This window comes from Cnephaeus nilssonii, assembly GCF_951640355.1.
Source record: "Cnephaeus nilssonii genome assembly, chromosome: 20".
In the NCBI taxonomy this organism is placed as follows: Eukaryota; Metazoa; Chordata; class Mammalia; order Chiroptera; family Vespertilionidae; genus Cnephaeus; species Cnephaeus nilssonii.
The window spans coordinates 38,018,082-38,036,170 of NC_137091.1; the positions used below are offsets into that span (position 1 = coordinate 38,018,082).

An 18,089-nucleotide genomic window follows, 5' to 3' on the forward strand; every position below is an offset into this window, starting at 1 on the left:
GCAAAAAACAAAACTAGAGTTGGATGCTTACCTCACACCATATCACAGATACAAAAATTAACTCAAAAGGATCTACTTAAATATAAGAACTAAAACTATAAAACTCTTAGAAGAATACATTGGGGTAGATCTTCTTGACCTTGGACCTGGCTGGGTAGCTAAGTGGGTAAGAGTGTTGTCCTGATACGCCAAAGTTGAGGGTTTGTTTTCCAGTCAGGGCACAAACAAGAATCAACCAATGAATGCATCAGTAAGGGGAACAACAAATCAATGTTCCTCTCTCCCTCAATCTCTCTCTCCCTTTGGTTCTCTCTCAAAAAAAATCAATCAATAATTTTTTTTTTAATTCTCACCTGAGGATATGTTCTTCATTGATTCTAGAGAGAGGAAGGAGAGCGGGAAGGGGCAGGGGAAGGAGAAACATCAATGTGAAAAGCATCCATCAGTTGTCTAGTTGCCTCCCCTACCAGGGATAGAACCCACCCACAACCTGGGTATCGAACCTGTGACCCTTTGTTTCATGGGACAACACTAACAAACTGAGCCACACTTGCAGGGCTATAAAAAAATTTCTTTTTTATCTTCTTGACCCTGGATTTGACAATGGATTTTTAGATATGACACCCAAAATACAAGCAACCAAAGAAAAAATACAGTAGACTCACTGAAATTAAAAACTTTTATGCAAAGAACAATATCAAGAAACTAAAAGGACAAAAAATGGGCAAAAATATTTGCAAATCATATATCTGATAAGAGTTTAGTATCGAGAATACATAAAGAATTCTTATAACTCAACAACAAAAAAGACAAATAGCCTGATTATACAATGGGCAAAGAACTTGACTAGACAGTTTTCCAAAGAGATAAAAATGGGCAACAAGCACATGAAAAGATGCTCAACATCATTAGTCATTAGGGAAATGCAAATCGAAACCATGAGATAACACTTCACACCCACTAGGATGGCTGCAATTAAAAAAAGAAAAGAAAAAGAACAATGTTGGTGAAGATGTGGAGAAACTCAAACCTGGTGGAAATGTAAAATGGTGCAGCCATATGGAAAAGTTTGGCACTTCTTCTAAAAGTTAAATATAGAATACACTGAAGATTATAAATATATAGCCCAGATTATTTACATCTACATGTTATCTAATTGTATAGACTTTTAGTATATAAATATACGATATTTGATCTAATTTGTGTAATTTACATAAACATGGATTATAAATATAGAACATATGACCCAGCAATTCCACTCCTAGGTGTATACCCCAAAGAACTAAAAACAAGTACTCAAATACTTGTACACAAATATTCACTGCAGTACTATAGCCAAAAGGTAGAAATAACTCAAATGTCCATCAACAGACATATGGATAAAATGTTATATATTTGTACAATGGAATATTATTTGGACATAAAAAGGAATGAAATACTGATCCATGCTATAGCATGGATGAACCTCAAAAACATTATGCTAAGTGAAAAACGCCAGACACAAAAGGCCACCAATTGTATGATTCATTTATATGAAATATCCAGAATAAGTAAATCCATAAAGACAGAAAACAAACTGGTGGCTGCCAGGGGTCGGAGGGGGAATGGGAACTGAGTGCTTAATGAGTACAGGGCTTTCTTTTAGGGTGATGAAAATGTTTTGGAACTAGACGGAGGTAGCGGTTACACAACACTGTGAATGTACTAAAGGCCACTGAATTGTACACTTTAAAATAGTTAATTTTGTGTTATGTAAATTTCACCTCAATTTAAAAAAAACAAAAACAAAACTCGAAAACCTCACTTATGCTATTGGAAATTAGGAGAGTTACCGCTTGGGAGTGGCAGGGGCTTCTAGAGACTGTCTTGTTCTATTTGTTGATCTGAAACTAGTTTGGGGGTGAGCTTATGATCGAGGCATTTACCTATAGTGTTTTATACTAAGAACAAGCTAAGAAGACAAAAGAAACCTAGAAGGAAAGAAAAAAACATTCCCACAACAATCCCAGTTTACAAATGAGGAAACTGAGGCACAGAGAGGTTCCATTACTTGCCCAAGGCTCATAGCCGTTGACCAGAATAGCTAGGATGGAGCCAGGGTTTGCTTTGTCCATGCTCCTGACCACCACACTGTCTGCCTCTAAACTGGCAGACAGGACCAGGCCCGGTGGAAAGGGGACCAGCACGGAGCATGAGTCACTCCAATAACAGTGCTCTCACTTCACCCATTCCTTGAACAGACCTTGCTAGGCAAGAAGCAGCCTGTGGGTCAGGCCTTGAAAGCACTGGTTCAAAGTCAGAGGACGCAGCGCTGCCACCTTCTCAATGGAACCTCCAGAGTCGGTCTTCCTGCTTAGCCTCAGCGTCCTGGTAAGACGCCTGCCTCACAAGGCAGCTAAGAAAATGCAACAAAATCAAGCTTGCCTACAGCACAGCCCATGCCTGGCACAGAATGGGCACAAAGTAAACTGGGACTGCTATTATTGTAACCACCAGGGGTGGGATGGTGCAGGTGCCAAAACAGTTGCAGTCAGCAGAAGCCACCTTGCCTTGCACATCTCTGCCAGCTGCTGCTCAGAAGCCCAGGAGTGAAACTATTATATGAGTGTGTGCAAACCCAAGGCAGGTAGGCCATCTCAACAGCTCATCTGGCCTCCCTGCAGCACAAACGAGGACAGTGAAGGCCTGAGAGGGGCTGAGGTCCACTTACTGCTATCAGCAGACCTGGACTAGAGACAACCCCCTACCCCCCCCACCCCCCCAGTCCTCCAGCCACCTCCAGGGCACCCATCCCCCAGCCCACACCCATGGGCCTTGGGAAAATCAGGAGCCTGAGACTCTGGCCCACAGACCACACTGGTCCCCTCACCCCACCCCACCCTCCACCCACACACACACAATCTCAACCATTCATTCAACAATCAGTTACTGAGCACCTACTGCATGCCATGTCTTTTCTAGGCACTGAGGCTACCACAGCAAACAAGCTGGATCAAACCCCTGCCCTCAAGGAGCTCACAGCGTCAGAGGCCTGCATTGTTAACCCGTTTTACAAATGTGCAACCAAGGCTCAGAGGTGACGGCTTACTCACAGTCACTCCAAGAGGAAGCGGCAGAGCCAGGGTTAGAACCTTGACATCTGCCCAGGTTCAGAAAGTTCCATCGATGGCCCCAAACACAAGGCCCAATCTGAGAGGTAGACTGACATGTCCTGAATGACACCCCAGTCTTTTGAGGGCAACAGGAATAGCTCTCCCCTGCTCAGTCTGATGGGGAAGGCCTGGCTCTGGGGAACTGCCCCTGCCCCTCATCACTGCGGTCTGCAGCCTGGGATAGGGCAGGATGGGTGGGCATTACTCCCTGTTCCCTAAAGGCCAGCCCCATCAGCCTCCCTGCCTCTTCAAACATGCCGGTCCACTCCCCTGTCCACTCACGGGCTGTCCCCTGCACCCTCATGCTCTTGCCTGTTAGCCATGGGATTCACTCCCTTGCCTCCGCCTCCCTCAGATCTTTATTCAAAAGGCCCACTCTCAGCGAGGCTCTCTCTGGCCACCCTATTTCTGACAGTGTTCACAGCCCCTCCTTTACGTGTTGCTTGGTTTTTCTCCATGGCACTTACCACCAGTGGACACAGTGCCACTGCCCTCCCCCTTAAATGTAAGACATGAACATGAAGACGGGGATTTGCCTGTTTGGCTCACTGCTATATACCCAGTGCCTAGGTAAGTGCCTGGAGCACGGCAGCTGCTCAATAAATGTCTGCTGAATGAATGAAAGTACACAAAGAGCAGCTATCAGCAGGCCTGAAACCCTCCCTCCCTAGAGGAAGATCCAGGAAGGGAGGACAGCCTGCCTCCTTCCTCCTCAGTCTGGACAAGCCAGCTCTCAGCACTGCTTCTTCCCAGCTGCACGCAGCAGCAGAGCTGGTAAGTGCCAGTTTTGTGGACAGGCAGCCTGGGATCTAGGGGTCTAGTCTCTTAGTCTTTACCCAGTAAATAACTTCAGTTCTCTGGCTTGGCTGCTCACCAGTACAACCAGATCAGGTCACACCACGATTCACAACCTCCTCGGCTTCCATTCACCTAGAGTTCCATTGTGCCACTTCCTCCTGCTCTCCCTCCCTCACTCTCTGCTCCAGCCACACTTCCACCTTTGTCCTTGCTGTCACCCTTACCCGGCTCCCTTACCTGCTCCAGCCTCGGTTCATCTCCTCAGAATGACTTCCCCTGACCACCCATCTCTCTCAGAGTTCTTATTTTCACAACAGTACTTATCACCACTACCATCACATGTCTGCATATTTGTTTATTTGTCTCCACCTCCCAATGGAATGGAAACTCCCTAAGGCCACCACACTGTCCCCAGAGCCTGGAACACCCTGGCATACCCCACACATTCGATGAGTATTTGCTGAATGAGTGTGTTACTTCAATTAAGTGACTTCCCTTCTCTGAGCCTCAGTTTCTTTACCTCTAAAATGGGGCTATGAATGAAATCCCTAGTGCAGAAGCAGAGCTCAAGGCTTGGCCTGTGGGCTCATGCAGAGTATCTAGGTAGACCTGGAGACTTGGCCCAGGCAGAGCCACAGCTCCCCTGCCCAGGCTGCTGCTGAACGATTTCACGAAATGGGTGGTAAAGAGCTACTGGCTGGGATGCTGGCTCTGGGGGGCTGTGAAGACCCTGCATCTCTGCTTCTCACAACATCAGCTGCCAGGAAGAGAGGGAGATGGAGAGGAAAGGGAGATGGAGATTGGAGGTGGGGAGATGGAGGGGGGGGGGGGAGAGAAGAGAGAGAGAGAGAGAGAGAAAGAGAGAGAGAGAGAGATGCACAATCCCACAGGCATAAGCAGCCCCTTACCACGCTTGTGGAGCCAGCCTTCTTTGATGACAGACACCTCGTTCATGGTGGCAGCGTGACACGCTGTCACCGAGCTCAGGACAGTTCAGGGCAGCAGGACATGCAGGAACAGAGCACAATCTGCAAGACAAGAAAGAAACTCATCATAGTTGGAGGGAGATTGGGCCCCAGCCCCTTCCCTGGGGACCTCCAGGCTCTGAGGCCCTTGTGGATGCTGTTTGTTCTGCACGTGGTGAAGCCAGTGAGAGTGGGAGAGCCCTGCTCCTGGGACCCAGTGGATGGGAGTGAGGGGGGGGGGATATGGCTGTGTCCCCAGGGACCCCAATCTGGGGGGGAGGGGGCAGTAAGGACACAACCCTGGCCACAGAGTCCTACTCTGCAGGGATCAGAGCTCCCTGCCTATGTGCAGGCCAGACCCTGAGCTCAACACCCACAACACCCACACTGAGCAGAGGCAGCCCACCCACCCACCCTCACTCCAGGCTGGGATGGTGGTAAGGGAGCTATGGCCCCGCCCCCAGCATCACTCCCAAGCCCCAACACTGAGGTAACCTGGATGAATCAGACAGCCCTGGGCACCTGAGGGAGTGCTCAAAGCCAAAAGCATCTGCCTGCCACCCCCCAGCACACACACACTTTCACTCACTCTCCTTTCCAAACCAGGCCAACAACCTGCCATCTTTAGCAAACCAAGTACTCCCACTCCCCTGCGACAGGCCACCACCCCGTGTCGCTCGCAGCCTCAGGTCCCTCCCTGTCCCTATTTAGAAAAAAAAAAAAAAAAAGAGGGCCTCAGGTGCTCCAGGAAAGCAACCTACTGTGCAGACACTTGTCTGGGGCCCAGAAGCCAGTCCTGGGGGCTTGATCAAGGCCCTGGTCCCTTCCCCAAGACCTCCCTTTCTGTCCTCAGGGACCAGCAGCTGATAGACTGACAGACGCCGAGGCTGCTGATTCTGTCTCAGGTTCCCAGGCGGGCGGGCGGGTGGAGGGGAGAAGGGCGGGAGGCAACCACCAGCTGGGCCCCTACCTGGAGCCGCAGGCCTGGATAGGAGCCATGAGCCCAAGGCGCCTTTTCGCCTTTCCTGGCCTAGGGTTATTTGCGGACAGCAGGTCAGGAGCTACGGTGGCCCCCAGAGAAGTGGCAGCTGGCTCTGGGGACACTGTGGGCATCAGCTTTCTCCCGTGCCCCAGGGGAGCTGGTGGGCCGGACACACGACTGCCTGGCATGTGACCGTGGCAGACTGCCGGGCCGGGCAGAGGGAAGAAGGTAAGTGGCAGGAAGCAGGGGAAAGACAAGATGAACAGTGACGGGGAAGTAAACAGCGGGCTGAGAAATCATGTTCTGAACTCCAACCTGCAAAGGCAGGGCCAGAAACAGCAACAGGGGCTCCCCTCACCAGCAGGCGTGACAGGCACCCCAAAGGACTCACACCCCATGAACCCAATACCCAGGACTGTCAGACCTTCAATCCTAAACATCCCACCAGTCTGTTTTAATCACTAATGTGGCCAGTTTCTCCACCCAGCCCTCCCTGAGTCTGGCTCAGGTCCAGCGCTGTCCTTTCCCAGCAGGGTCCCGCTATACCTGCTCCCTAGACTCCTCCCCTTCCATCCATCCCCCATTCCACAACGAGTAGGACCCTCAAACCTAACCCTGTCCTTCCCCTACTCAAAACCCTCCCATGGCTTCCCACTGGCCTCGGGAAAGAGACAAGTTCCTAGGCTTGGGATTCAAGGCCCTTCAGGACCCGGCCTCCGCCCGCCTGTACTCCACTGTCTCCTCCCCTGCTGACCAGGGTGGGCCCCACTGCCCAGCCACCCAGCTTCCTAACCACTTCTCCCACCGGGCCCCGCCTTCCCTCCCCTCCCATCACCTCCTCTTCTCTCCCTACCAGCCTTCTCCCTGGCTTCTCGACCTCTGCACTCAGCCCCTACGTTCCATCTAAATCCGGCCTTCTCACCCTGTAAGCCAAGAGGCACCTAGAAAGCCCTCAGTGAAGGCTAATGGCCATGACAATGATTACAGCTGGCACCACCTCCCTATCCCTCTCCCCCCATCCCACTCTCTGCCGGCCTGTCACTTAGGCCTTCCCTCTGGCTTCCATCCCCCACACCTTGGTGAGTTCTCCCTCCTCGAGGTCTCAGCTGAACAAATTCTTCCTCCAAAAAGCCTTCCTGACCTCAGAAGCTTCACTGGGTGCTCTCTGTGCACTTCCTCAACCAATTCTCCCCACGCCTACTGGTGCTCACACCGTGAGCCAGCACAACGTCTGGCAACTACTGAGTACACAATGAATGAATCCAAGTCTCCCCAGTAGACCCCCCTCCCCCAGCCCAGGACCAGACACAGCCACAGTAACACTTCGGCAGTCTAACCATGCCACCAATTTGTTTGAGGGTGTCCTAAGCTCTAGAGACTATCCTGGGTGCCAGACATAGAGCATCACTAAGACATAGCCTCCATGAAGCTCACATTTCAGTGGGGGAAGCAGACACAAAACAATGGCAGGTGGTGGGGACCCCGCAGAGAATAAAAATAAAGCAAGAGAAAGGATGGCAGGGAAAGGCGCTATGTTAGCCACATGCTGTGCGGGACATGTGAGCAGGCGGGAGTCCTCATATGTAGGGAAAAGCATGTCAGGCAGGGGAACAGCAAGTGCAAAGCCCCTGGAGCAGGAAGGAGCTTGGTGAGCACGGAGAACTGCCGAGGGGTCCACGTGGCTACGGGGTGGGAAGCCAGGAGAGGTGCGTGGGAGAAGACTTAGGGCCTGGCAGCTGTGGTGGGAACTCAGGGAATTCCTCCCCAACACAGGGGCCAATATTGCACTTTCCCAGGAGGGAGTTCAGTTTGGAATAGTTCCCAAAGGGCTGGGATGGACCCAGAGTCCAAAGGAAGGGTGATGTGGAAGGAAAGGACAGGGCCTGGTGTCCAATCTCAGCACTCCTCTCCCCTCCCCTTCCCAACCCAGCAACTTCACCTCAAGGAGCCTCCATGATTCAGCACTGACGCACCCGGTGTGTACAAAGGTTCAGCCCGCACGCAGCCGAGCCCCCGAGAACCCCCGAACACATGGCTGCCATGATCGGAAAGAGAAGTGAAGGCAGCCACGTGTGACCTGGAGTGGTCAGGGTTGCAGAGTCCGGGAGTCACTGCCAGCTGCGTGGCTGTGAGCAGGGTGACAGCGTTCCCATGGAGTCTCTCTTAAAGGCTCCCAACCACCCCACCAGAGAGGCAGTGACCACACCTAGGGTAGGCAGAGGCACAGAGAGGGAAAGCCGGTTACCTTGGGTCTCCCAGCTAAGCAGTGGTGGAGGCCCTGGCCCATGCTCGGCACACCAGAGTCACTTTTTACTTTCTCATTTCAGCGACTAAGAGCCGGCAGTAGCTTGGGCTAGGGCAGGGGGAGGAACTGGAAGATCCCTAGTCGTCCCGCCTGGATCCTGCCCTGTCCTCCCACTGAGGGTGGCGCCTCCGCGGAGGTGTCTGTGACGCAGTCCTGTGATGATGAAACACCAGGCACCTCAGCCAAGAGGGTGGCCTGCTCTCTGGGAGCTGCGATGGAGGTCAGCGACCAGCCTCCGGAGGCCAAGCGTCCGCACACAGGGGGCCTGCCCCGGCCAATGACTTGAAAGCAGCACGCCCCGCAGTGGGGAGGACCTGCACGGCCCCATCCCCACTCCCTGCTGCTCCCGAGGCTGTCCGGATCTGAGTCTGCGGAAGCCTGGGCCAGAGCAGTAGCTGTCAGCTAGAGAACCACCTGGGTGAAAAGAACAAGGGCACCTCACAGGAAGGGACACCGCACATCCGAGGAACGCTCCATCTCATTAGTTACAGGGAAACGCAAGTTAAACCCACTCACCAGGAGGGCTGACAGCCAAGTGCTGACAGCCATGTTAAGGAATAGCTGCTAGTCAGAGTATCACATGGTCAGCCACTATGGAAAACTGCTTTTCAGTAAGAACTAAAACTCAACATATGCCTGCACCATAACCCAGCAAGTCACAGCCCCCAATAGAGATAGTGTATTTGTTTACCAAAAACCATGCACTAGCATGTTCCTAGCAGCATATAGTGACCCCAAAACTGGGAACAGATTGGGTGTCCACCACAAAAGAGTGGATAAACAAACCGAGGTAAATTCATACAACAATAAAAAGGACCAAACTACTGACACATACAACAGGGATGAAGTGTAAGAATGATGCTGAATGACAGAAGCCAGACACAAAATAACACACCAAGTAAGGGTCCATTCATGCAAGTGCAGAACAGGCAATGTAAACTAGGGATGCCTTTCTAGCTTGTAAACTAGGCAGAAAGAAAATCAAGAACAAATATCCAAGTCAGGAGAGCGGTGAGATTTGGGAGTAACTGCGAGGGGGCGCTATTTCTGGGAGCTGCCGATGTTCTGTGGTGATCACAGCAGGCTCTGCTTTGCAGTTACTTGTTATACCATACTGGATAAAATGCATTTAACATATTTTTCTGTATTTCCTTGGGGATCCAGAAGATACAGGGGAGCCAGAAGTGGGCCTCCTGGCTTCCAGGACTCCCCTGACTCCAAGGCTGGTCTGCCTGGATTTTCCCCTGAAGAAGGCTGGATCACCAATGAGTAAGGAGGAGGAATCTGGAGTCGAGGGTCCAAATTTCAACCCCAGGCTCTGCAGCTTTTAGGCTATGTGGTTGTAGGCAAGTGCACCACAGTGCACCCATCTGTACAACGACCCAGACCCTGCTGGAGGAGGGACAGGCACCCCGGGAGGGAACAGGGAAGCCCAGAAAGGGGGGGGGGGGGTGCTGGAGTTTTAGGGAGTACATTTAACTTTGCACAGAAGAAAGCTGAATGGGAATGAGACTCACCGTACTCTATGATCAGCTCTGAGCAGGGAGGAGGAGGGGACTGAACAGGGGGTTCTGACTGCACTGGCAGGTTTTATTTTTTTATCTTTTATTTTTTTATTGATTTCAGAAAGGGAGAGAGACAAACATCAATGGTGAAAGAGAATCACTGATGGGCTGCCCCTGCACACCCCACTGGGGACCGAGCCCGCAGCCCGGGCATGTGCCCTAGCCTGGAACCAAATCGAGACATCCTGGTTCATAGCTTGACGCTCAACCACTGAGCCACACTGGCTGGGCAGGTTTTATTTTTTAAAGCAGTCACTGAGTACATGGGTATCACTCACTTACTCTATCATTTGGTCTCAAACACTGTATAATTAATTATTTTAAAATTTCTTTAAGACATTTTTACTTCCATCTGTCTTATTTCTCAATGGTTTCCAAACTGTAGCTCCTGCAGAAGCTGTATCTCACAGCTCTGGGGGTCAGATTCACGAGAGGCTCCATAGGGTGGTGCAGGAGAGAGGCCCTGGATGACGGCCGCGTCCTAGCTGCCAGCACTAATCTGCAAAATTAGCTGGGTGGTTCCTGCCACTCAGTACGGTTGTGAGGCCTAGATGAACTCTAGTGCTTCTGTCCTCACTCCTATCGTCTGGGACCCTGGGCCCACCTGAGTCAGAGCCCATCCCTCCTCTGCTCAAACCCTCTGGTGTCCCCATGTAGCCCAGCGTAAAAGCCCAAGTCCTTAACAGGAGCCCCAGGACCCTATGAGGTCTGCACTGTCACCCCTTTACTTCTCCAAACACATTCCAGTTCAGTGGTACCTGCTCACACCCCTACTTCTGGGCCCTCGCACCTGCTGTCCCTCAGGCAGGAGGCTCTTCTCCAGGCATCCCCACAGCCCCGGCCCACTTTCTTCAATCTCTGCCCACTGTCTTTGAGAAGCCTTCCTAACATCCTTAGACAAAAGTACATCCATCCTACCTCCCCTTAACCTTCACTTTTCTCCATAAGCGCTTATCGTCACTCACGTGGTTGTACATGTTTACCAGTGTATCAGTTTATTGTCAACCTTTCCCCACTGTGATGTCAGCATGGCAAGGGCAGGAGCTCTGGTTATCTTGGGCAGCACTGGATCTCAAAGCCTTGCACAGTACAGTGCAGGGTACACAGTGACCACTTAATATATATTTGTGGAATGAATGTGTACCAAGTAAAGCTCTGTGCCCAGAACAGGCTCAAAATAAGTTAAATTCATTTCTTTGCCATTTGTCAGATCCTTTTTCTCCCGCCTCCTCTTCCTGACCTGCTTTCTACACCAGGCAGGACAGATGGGATGAGGGAGGCAGAAGAGGAGGCTGAGGCTCTGCGTCTCCAGGCACTTGCGAGAGTAGCGTGAGAGCTCCTTCCTGGCGCTGGGATACCCTCCGGAGCTCCTTCACCTGCAGCTCCCAGAGGACTTGCTCAGGAAACAACTTCAAGGATCAGCATCTGCTTGCGGGAATGGGGAGGAAAGGCACGCGGTGGGCAGAGGGAAACGACTCCCTCCCTCACTCTCCATCCGCAGCTCTGCAAACTGCTACCGTGTTTATAAGAGCACTTTAGCAAAACTGATCATGTGGAAAACACGCATGTCCTTGGAGGAACTTCTGCAGAAAACGCTTATGACAGAGCACAGAGGTGTTTCTCAACCCCCGCAATAATACTGTTTGGAACTGAGTAATTCTGGCTGCGGGACTGCTCTGTGCACGGCAGGAGGTTTAGCAGCATCTCGGGTCTCTGCTTGCTAAAGCCAACAGCACACCCTCCCCTGAATTGGGACCATCAAAAACGTCTTCAGACAATACCAAATACTCCCTGGGTCAAGCCACCCCTTTGGAGAACTGCTCTTCTGAGAGTATTCTTGCTGGACTTGTAAAACCCTGGAAGCAACCTAATGTCCACAACAGGGGTCTAGTATTGTCATAATGGTTCGTATGATGTTAATACTAAAAGAGGGAATGCCTATATAGCATTTACCACATGCCAGGCACACCTTAGTGCTTTGGACATGCAAATTCAACCCTCACAGCAACCCTGTGTCCACCCCTTGGCAGACACTTATACTATTAGCTCCATTTTAATGAAAAAACTAAGTCACAGATGTGAAATGACTTGCTCCCATCACTGGACCAGAATGTATGGAGCTTGGATGGGACCCCAGGCAGCCTGGCTTCCCCACCACAATGCACCACATCATGGCCTCTGGAGTGAGGCAGACTCAGACTCAAGTCCCTGCTCCCTGACTTTACAGCCTTCCCAAGTCTCAGTTTCCTCCTCTGTGTAATGGGGCTGTGAGCAGTGCCTCCTTCAAAGGCTCATTCATGGAAATCGCTCAGCACAGTACCCAGCCCTCAATGAGGGTCCAACTGACAGAACACAACACAGCATCTCATGCACAAGAACCACTTGATGTGCTGACACTGACCATCAGCATTCAGTGTGCCCACCAAGCAAGAGAATATCCAACCTGATCCCTTTTCTGAAACAAATGTCACCTCAACTCTGACACACTTTTTTCACCTGCTGACATTACTGAGATTGACATGCATCTGACAATTCATGTATAAATTTCATCTAAAGCATCCTTTTCAGAAAAGCAGTTATACGATCAACAATGGAACTTATGGGAAACAGTATCACAGACTGGGGGGCAAGAGAAAGTCTATGTTTAACCGTCACATGCAGAGAAGGAATTGTGCCCAAGAGCCAATAGAGGAAGAGTAATAGGTCCAGCAGTCAGGGTGGCCTCGGGAACCAAATGCATTTCAACCTCAGTTGTGAGGTTGGGCTGTGTGACTTTGGACAAATCACTTCCCCTTTCTCTGCCTCAGTTTCCTCATCTGTATATTAGATATAATAATAGTACACACTGCCAAGGCTGTTGTGAGGATTAAATGAGTTAATTCACATTAAGTTCTTCAAACAGAAGCCAATACAGCAGCTGCTCAACACCTTTCCAGTATCACTATTTCCTCTGATGGGTGGAGACCTAGGGACCTTCACTTCCTATATTACACATTTCTGTAATATGTGAATTTTTTACCTATTCCTCCTTGGTAAGAAGGCAGCATTAAAGATACTTTTTTTCCTCTTAAACAGCACACACTCCCCCCAGCTGCCCCATCTGTTTACTTGGAGCAGGTAGGACTGGAGGCAGACTGCAGATGTGGGTGGGTGGCAAATGATACCGGGACAAGAATAAGTACCAGAGCAGATTTCTTCTCTTCCCTGCCACCCGCCCCGGCACCTACCCCCTCACCCTGCCACCCAAGGCCTTACAGCACCCACAGAAATTGTGTCAATTATTTGGGTCTAAACATGCTGAGAGCACCATACCACAGCCAGAGGGGCCCCACAAACACTCTGCCCCTGCCCCTCCCCTGCTCAGGGGTCACATCCCAGGCCTTTATGGAGGCCACACAAGTCCACCTGAAAGTGGCCCCTCCTGTTCTCCAGCCTCAGGGATCACTGTGCTTCCCCCACACACACTGTACCTCTCAGTCCCTGAACACTCCTTGCTCTTGCTCACCTGAGGGCCTGTGCACGTACTAGTCCATCCCCCCGCTGGCACACTGCTCACTCATCTCTACCTGCTAAATCCTCCTTTCCTCAGGGGAGCCTCCCAACAGCCCCCTGGCCTACAACGATTCAGACTCTCAGAGCTCAGCCTTCCTGTCCCCTCACAGCACTTACCTCTACTGTGCTCAGTCACATGTATGATCATCTGAGTATCGGTCCCCCTCCTCCCCCCCCCCCCCCCCCGCAATGGAGAGCTCCACAAAGTAGGGACAGGGTCTGTCCTGGTCCCCACTGTGTCCCTAGTCACACCCAGCACAGGGCCAGGCCCAGAGCATTCACTAATGCAAGGTAAGGGTGGCAAACAGAACCACAGCTTTTGAGCTCAGTGAAGGTGAAGCAAAAAATCCTGCTTCATTTATTTTACAAATAGGGCACCCATGCTGTGTCAACACTGCTCTGGTCACCAGGGAGGCAGCAGTGACCAAAAGCAGAACTCTCTGCCCTGGGGGAGCTTTCAGTACAGGGGTGGGGATGGGGATGGGGACGGGGGGTGGACAGGCATTAAAATAAATAAGTAGGCAAATTATACAGTATATCAGAAGTTGACAAATGCTATGGAGAATAGCAGCATATGGAGGACTAGGGGCTGGGAAGGGGGCGAGGGTTTCTGATTTTGTATACAGTTATCAGGAAAGTCTCATGGAGATGGTGAAATCTGAGCAGAAACCTGAAAGAGACTGGGCAGCCATGTGGAGACCTGGGAAAGAGTGTGCCAGGCCCAGGAAGAGCAGTGCCAAGGTGTGGCCGGCGTGAGACACAGTCAGGAGGTGGTGGAGGGGAGTGAGGCACATATGGCTACAGAGGAAGCTAGGGGCCTGGCTGGGCAGGAACTGGGAAGCCACCATAAGGGCCGTGGCTATTTCTGGTAGAGGGATGGGGAACTGTTGGCTTGAGGAGCAGCAGCAATGGAATCCCCTGACCCCAAGGAGGCAGGGGCTGTACCACAGCCTTCTTCTTAGGAGCTGACCCCAAAGGAAGCCCTGTGCACTGGCCTGACACTCCCACCACCTGGCTCACCTGGGGACCATGAGGACGTACTCTCTACAGATGGGGAAACTGAGGCTGGGAAGGATTCAGTGAGTACCCAAGGCCAGGCAGCCAGGACACAACCAAGAAGACTGGATCACACTGTCCTAGCGGAGACTCCTCTGCCTCCCTCTGCTCTCACTCCCAAGACACCAAGCCCTCCCACCTCCTAGCCAGCCCGCCCTTACCATCCCTGACACCCTGCAGACCTGGGCTGTCCCTGACAAACACATGTGCATACGTACTTACGCACACACACACACACACACACACACACACACACACACACAGCGCCCCCAGCCTGGCTGAGGGGTTCCTCCCTCACAGGCACTGTGCCACAGCATCACCTGCTGCCTCCCTGGCCAGGAGCTCTGAGGCAGGGTCTGGTGGCCGGCATCCCATCCATCAACAGGACACCTGGGAGCAAACAAGCAGGGTTCCATCCACAGCTAGCATTTCCTGAGTACTCACAACATGCCTGGTCTGGATTAATACCAACCTCACAGCAACCCTGAGAGGCAGATGCTGTTACTATCCCCATTCTTCAGAAGAGGAAACTGAGACCCAAATCACATGCCCAAGATCACAGGCGAGTGCAGCAGTTGGCTGATTTAGCCAGCAGAACTTCCTGTAATAATGAAAATGTGGCTGCTATGGAGCAGATTTTGTGGATGACCCGCTGCTCTCCCATACTGCCAGCAGTATTGGAATGAACACTCATATATGATTTTTTTTTAAATGTGGCTGCTATGGCTAGTACAACCAAAGAATTGAATTTTCACTTTTATTTAATTTTAATTATTTGAACTTTAAGTGGCCCCACATGGCTAGTGGCTAACAGATTGGAGATTCAACTCTGTAGAACCTGTGCTAATGAAGCAGCAAGAGCCTGAAGGCAGGAGGGGTGCGGGAAGGGGAGCACCATGGCGCTCACAGGCGGGAGGGGCCAACGAGAAGCACCCACGCAACGGCCCCCCCGAGTCCTGACACACTCAGCCCAGCGAGCCCAAACCCACACCGGAGTCTGGTTGATTCGCTCCCTGACTACTACTTCTAGGCTGCGTGAGTCACCTTGAACCTTAGCATCCTCATCTATGAAACGGGATCTTAATACAACCTGACCGAGGATACACATATGTTATTTCAAAAGATGTGTTTTCTTGCCCGGCCGGTATGGCTCAGTGATTGAGCATCGACCTCGGAACCAGGAGGTCATGGTTTGGTTCCTGGTCAGGGCACATGCCTGGGTTTCAGTCTCGATCTCCAATAGCGGGCGTGCAGGAAGCAACCAATCAATGATTCTCTCTCATCACTGATGTTTCTATCTCTCTCTGAAATCAATAAAACCTTTTTCTTTTTTAAGATGGTTTTTCTTAACAGCCCAGGGTCATCATGGGGACCCAATGAGTCATGCTTCACCCACAGCTGGGGATGAGGCCAGCACTTTGGAAGATAGGCAGCAATTACACAAAGGCGAACCCCAAAGTCAAGGGACCACCTGAGCCTCAGTCAGTCAGCGCTATGGCAGTGGCAGCTCTGTGAATATTGTCACTAGTAGACTAAAAGAAATTATCCAGGTGATTTACAACACGCCTATATTAACTTTTTGAAAATATCATCTAAATGAAAATACAGTTTAAAAAGTACACAACCTGCAAACACTATCTCAAATCACATGCTCAACACCTGCGCGGCCACCCCCAGGTCTTTAGAAACCAGACTGCACGCAGGACCTGTGCCCTGCCACCCTCCTCTCTTCTGCTCCAGCCACAGTAGCCTATTCCAAGTGTTACCACCATATCGAGGTACCTTTCCCGTGCTGTAGCCTTGCCTGGCCCACTCCTTTGGCCTTTCATGTTCATGGCCTGATGCCTCCCCTCAGGAGCTTTCTCCAAGCTCCCCTCCTGCCAACCACGGCCACCTAGATAGATCTCCGTTCCGTTCCTCAGCCACAGCCACACTGAGCACTCGAAAGGCAAATGCTACTTCTCTGCCTCCTCCACTAGACTGTGTGCCACTCCCTGGCATCCAAAACTATACAGGGCACATAACAGGGGCTCATAAACTATTTGGTGAGCAAATGGAATATACAAATGACCAAAAACAGCCAAGGGCAGAAGGTGGGGAGTGCCTCCCACCCTCACCCCTTCCGCCTGGCTCTGGGGAAGGAAGGGACTGGCCAAGGCCAGGGCTCCATGAGCATCAGGGGTGGAGAGAGGCTGCCGCATCCATCTCCTAAGCAAGCATCAAATGGAGCAAATTCAGTCATTTCTGGGACCACTGAGGCCTACTTTGTGCCAGCTCTACCTAGGAGAAAAGAAAGCAAAACGATCACTCAAAATGACAGAAACAACCCCAGAAACAGTGATCATGACACTGGCAAGAGGCAGAAAAGAGTCAGTCTGACCCCAGCCAGATAGAGTTGGGTTCAAATTTTATGCCTGTCACCTATGAACACTTTGGGCAAATTCAATCACCTCCCTGGGCCTTCCTGTCCTCACGGGTGAAATGGGGAGAACAGCTGTGCTGAGCTCCCTGGTTGTGGTGAGTACTGGTGAGAGCACCACATAAAACCTTGGAGCGGTGCCTGGCCTCGAGTACGTAGTTTTCTGTGCCACAGATTCCTATCTACAAAATGGAGGTGACTACTACCCACCTCACAGGCTACTGGGCGTCTGCGCTAACATGCACCAAGTGCTCGGAGCCATGTCTAGCTGAGCAGGGGCTCAGCAATGACTAATTTTTCAGTGCGGAGTACTCCCCAGCAGGGAACCTCAGCAAACTGGCCTGCCACCCCCTCCCAAGGCTCTAAGCACAAACCCCTCTGCCCACCAGCACGCCCAGGCTGGTGCATCCAGAGCCCGTGCTGCTCTCGGCCTCACCATCTCCAACCGCAGAGGCAGCTGCAGCTCGGCTCCATCAGCACCGTCTCAGGAGGCCCATGACGCACTCTCTAACACGTTAGCTCCGATTCCTCCCTCCAGCCCTGGCAGGAAGGGTCCCATTTCAGCTGAGCAAGATACACCTTAGAGCAGTGCTTCCCAACCTTTTTCTGGCCATGCCCCACCTAAGCATCTCTGAAATCCTGATGCCCCCTGTGACACACAATTCTTATTCAAAAAGTGAGCTCCTATTCAGTGGAGGAAGCCTAAAAGGCCATTAACTTGGTCTAAACAAGCTTCCAAAGAACGTGGCATCCATAAAAGAGAAAAGTAAAAAAATGAAAGGATAGTTGAAGGACTGAGGAAGAAATCACTAAGAAATTGTTTAAAAAAAGAATATGAAGTGATATGAAAAATAGCAAGTTTCAAAACATAATAGATAGAGACAGTAAAGCATCAAACAGACTGTCAAATTACAGGGGGAAGGTTAGGGAGAGGTGGGGGAGATAAGAGATCAATCAAAGGACTTGTATGCATGCATATAAGCATAACCAATGGATGCAAAACTCTGGGGGGTGAGGGCATATATGGGAGTGGGGTGGGGGGGCAATGGTAAGATATGTACACATATAATACCTTAATAAAAAAAACATAATAGAAAACTAAAATGCATAAATATGTCACAGTATATATTTATATACTGTATACGAGGCCCCTAGAACCATAAGAAATGCAAAAAGTTCACTGTTAATAACTCATTCTCGAATTGCCCCCCTTAAAAATCCAATTGCCCCCCTGGGGGGGGTGCCCCACGTTGGGAACCACTGCCTTAGAGATGAAATAATGTCCCAGGGATCCC

The 18,089-nt window shown here is 51.0% G+C and overlaps 1 protein-coding gene across 1 annotated transcript in view; it reads right to left on the reverse strand.

Annotated features, from left to right (window-relative positions):
• The window catches only part of AKT2 (AKT serine/threonine kinase 2), a 50,869-nt gene that overhangs the window by 26,632 nt on the left and 6,148 nt on the right, over positions 1-18,089 (reverse strand). The window contains exon 2 of the mRNA XM_079799776.1: positions 4,859-4,978. Coding sequence (XP_079655902.1) covers positions 4,859-4,904 — 46 coding nt within the window. The 5' untranslated portion in view covers positions 4,905-4,978. The remainder of the gene's footprint in view (positions 1-4,858; positions 4,979-18,089) is intronic.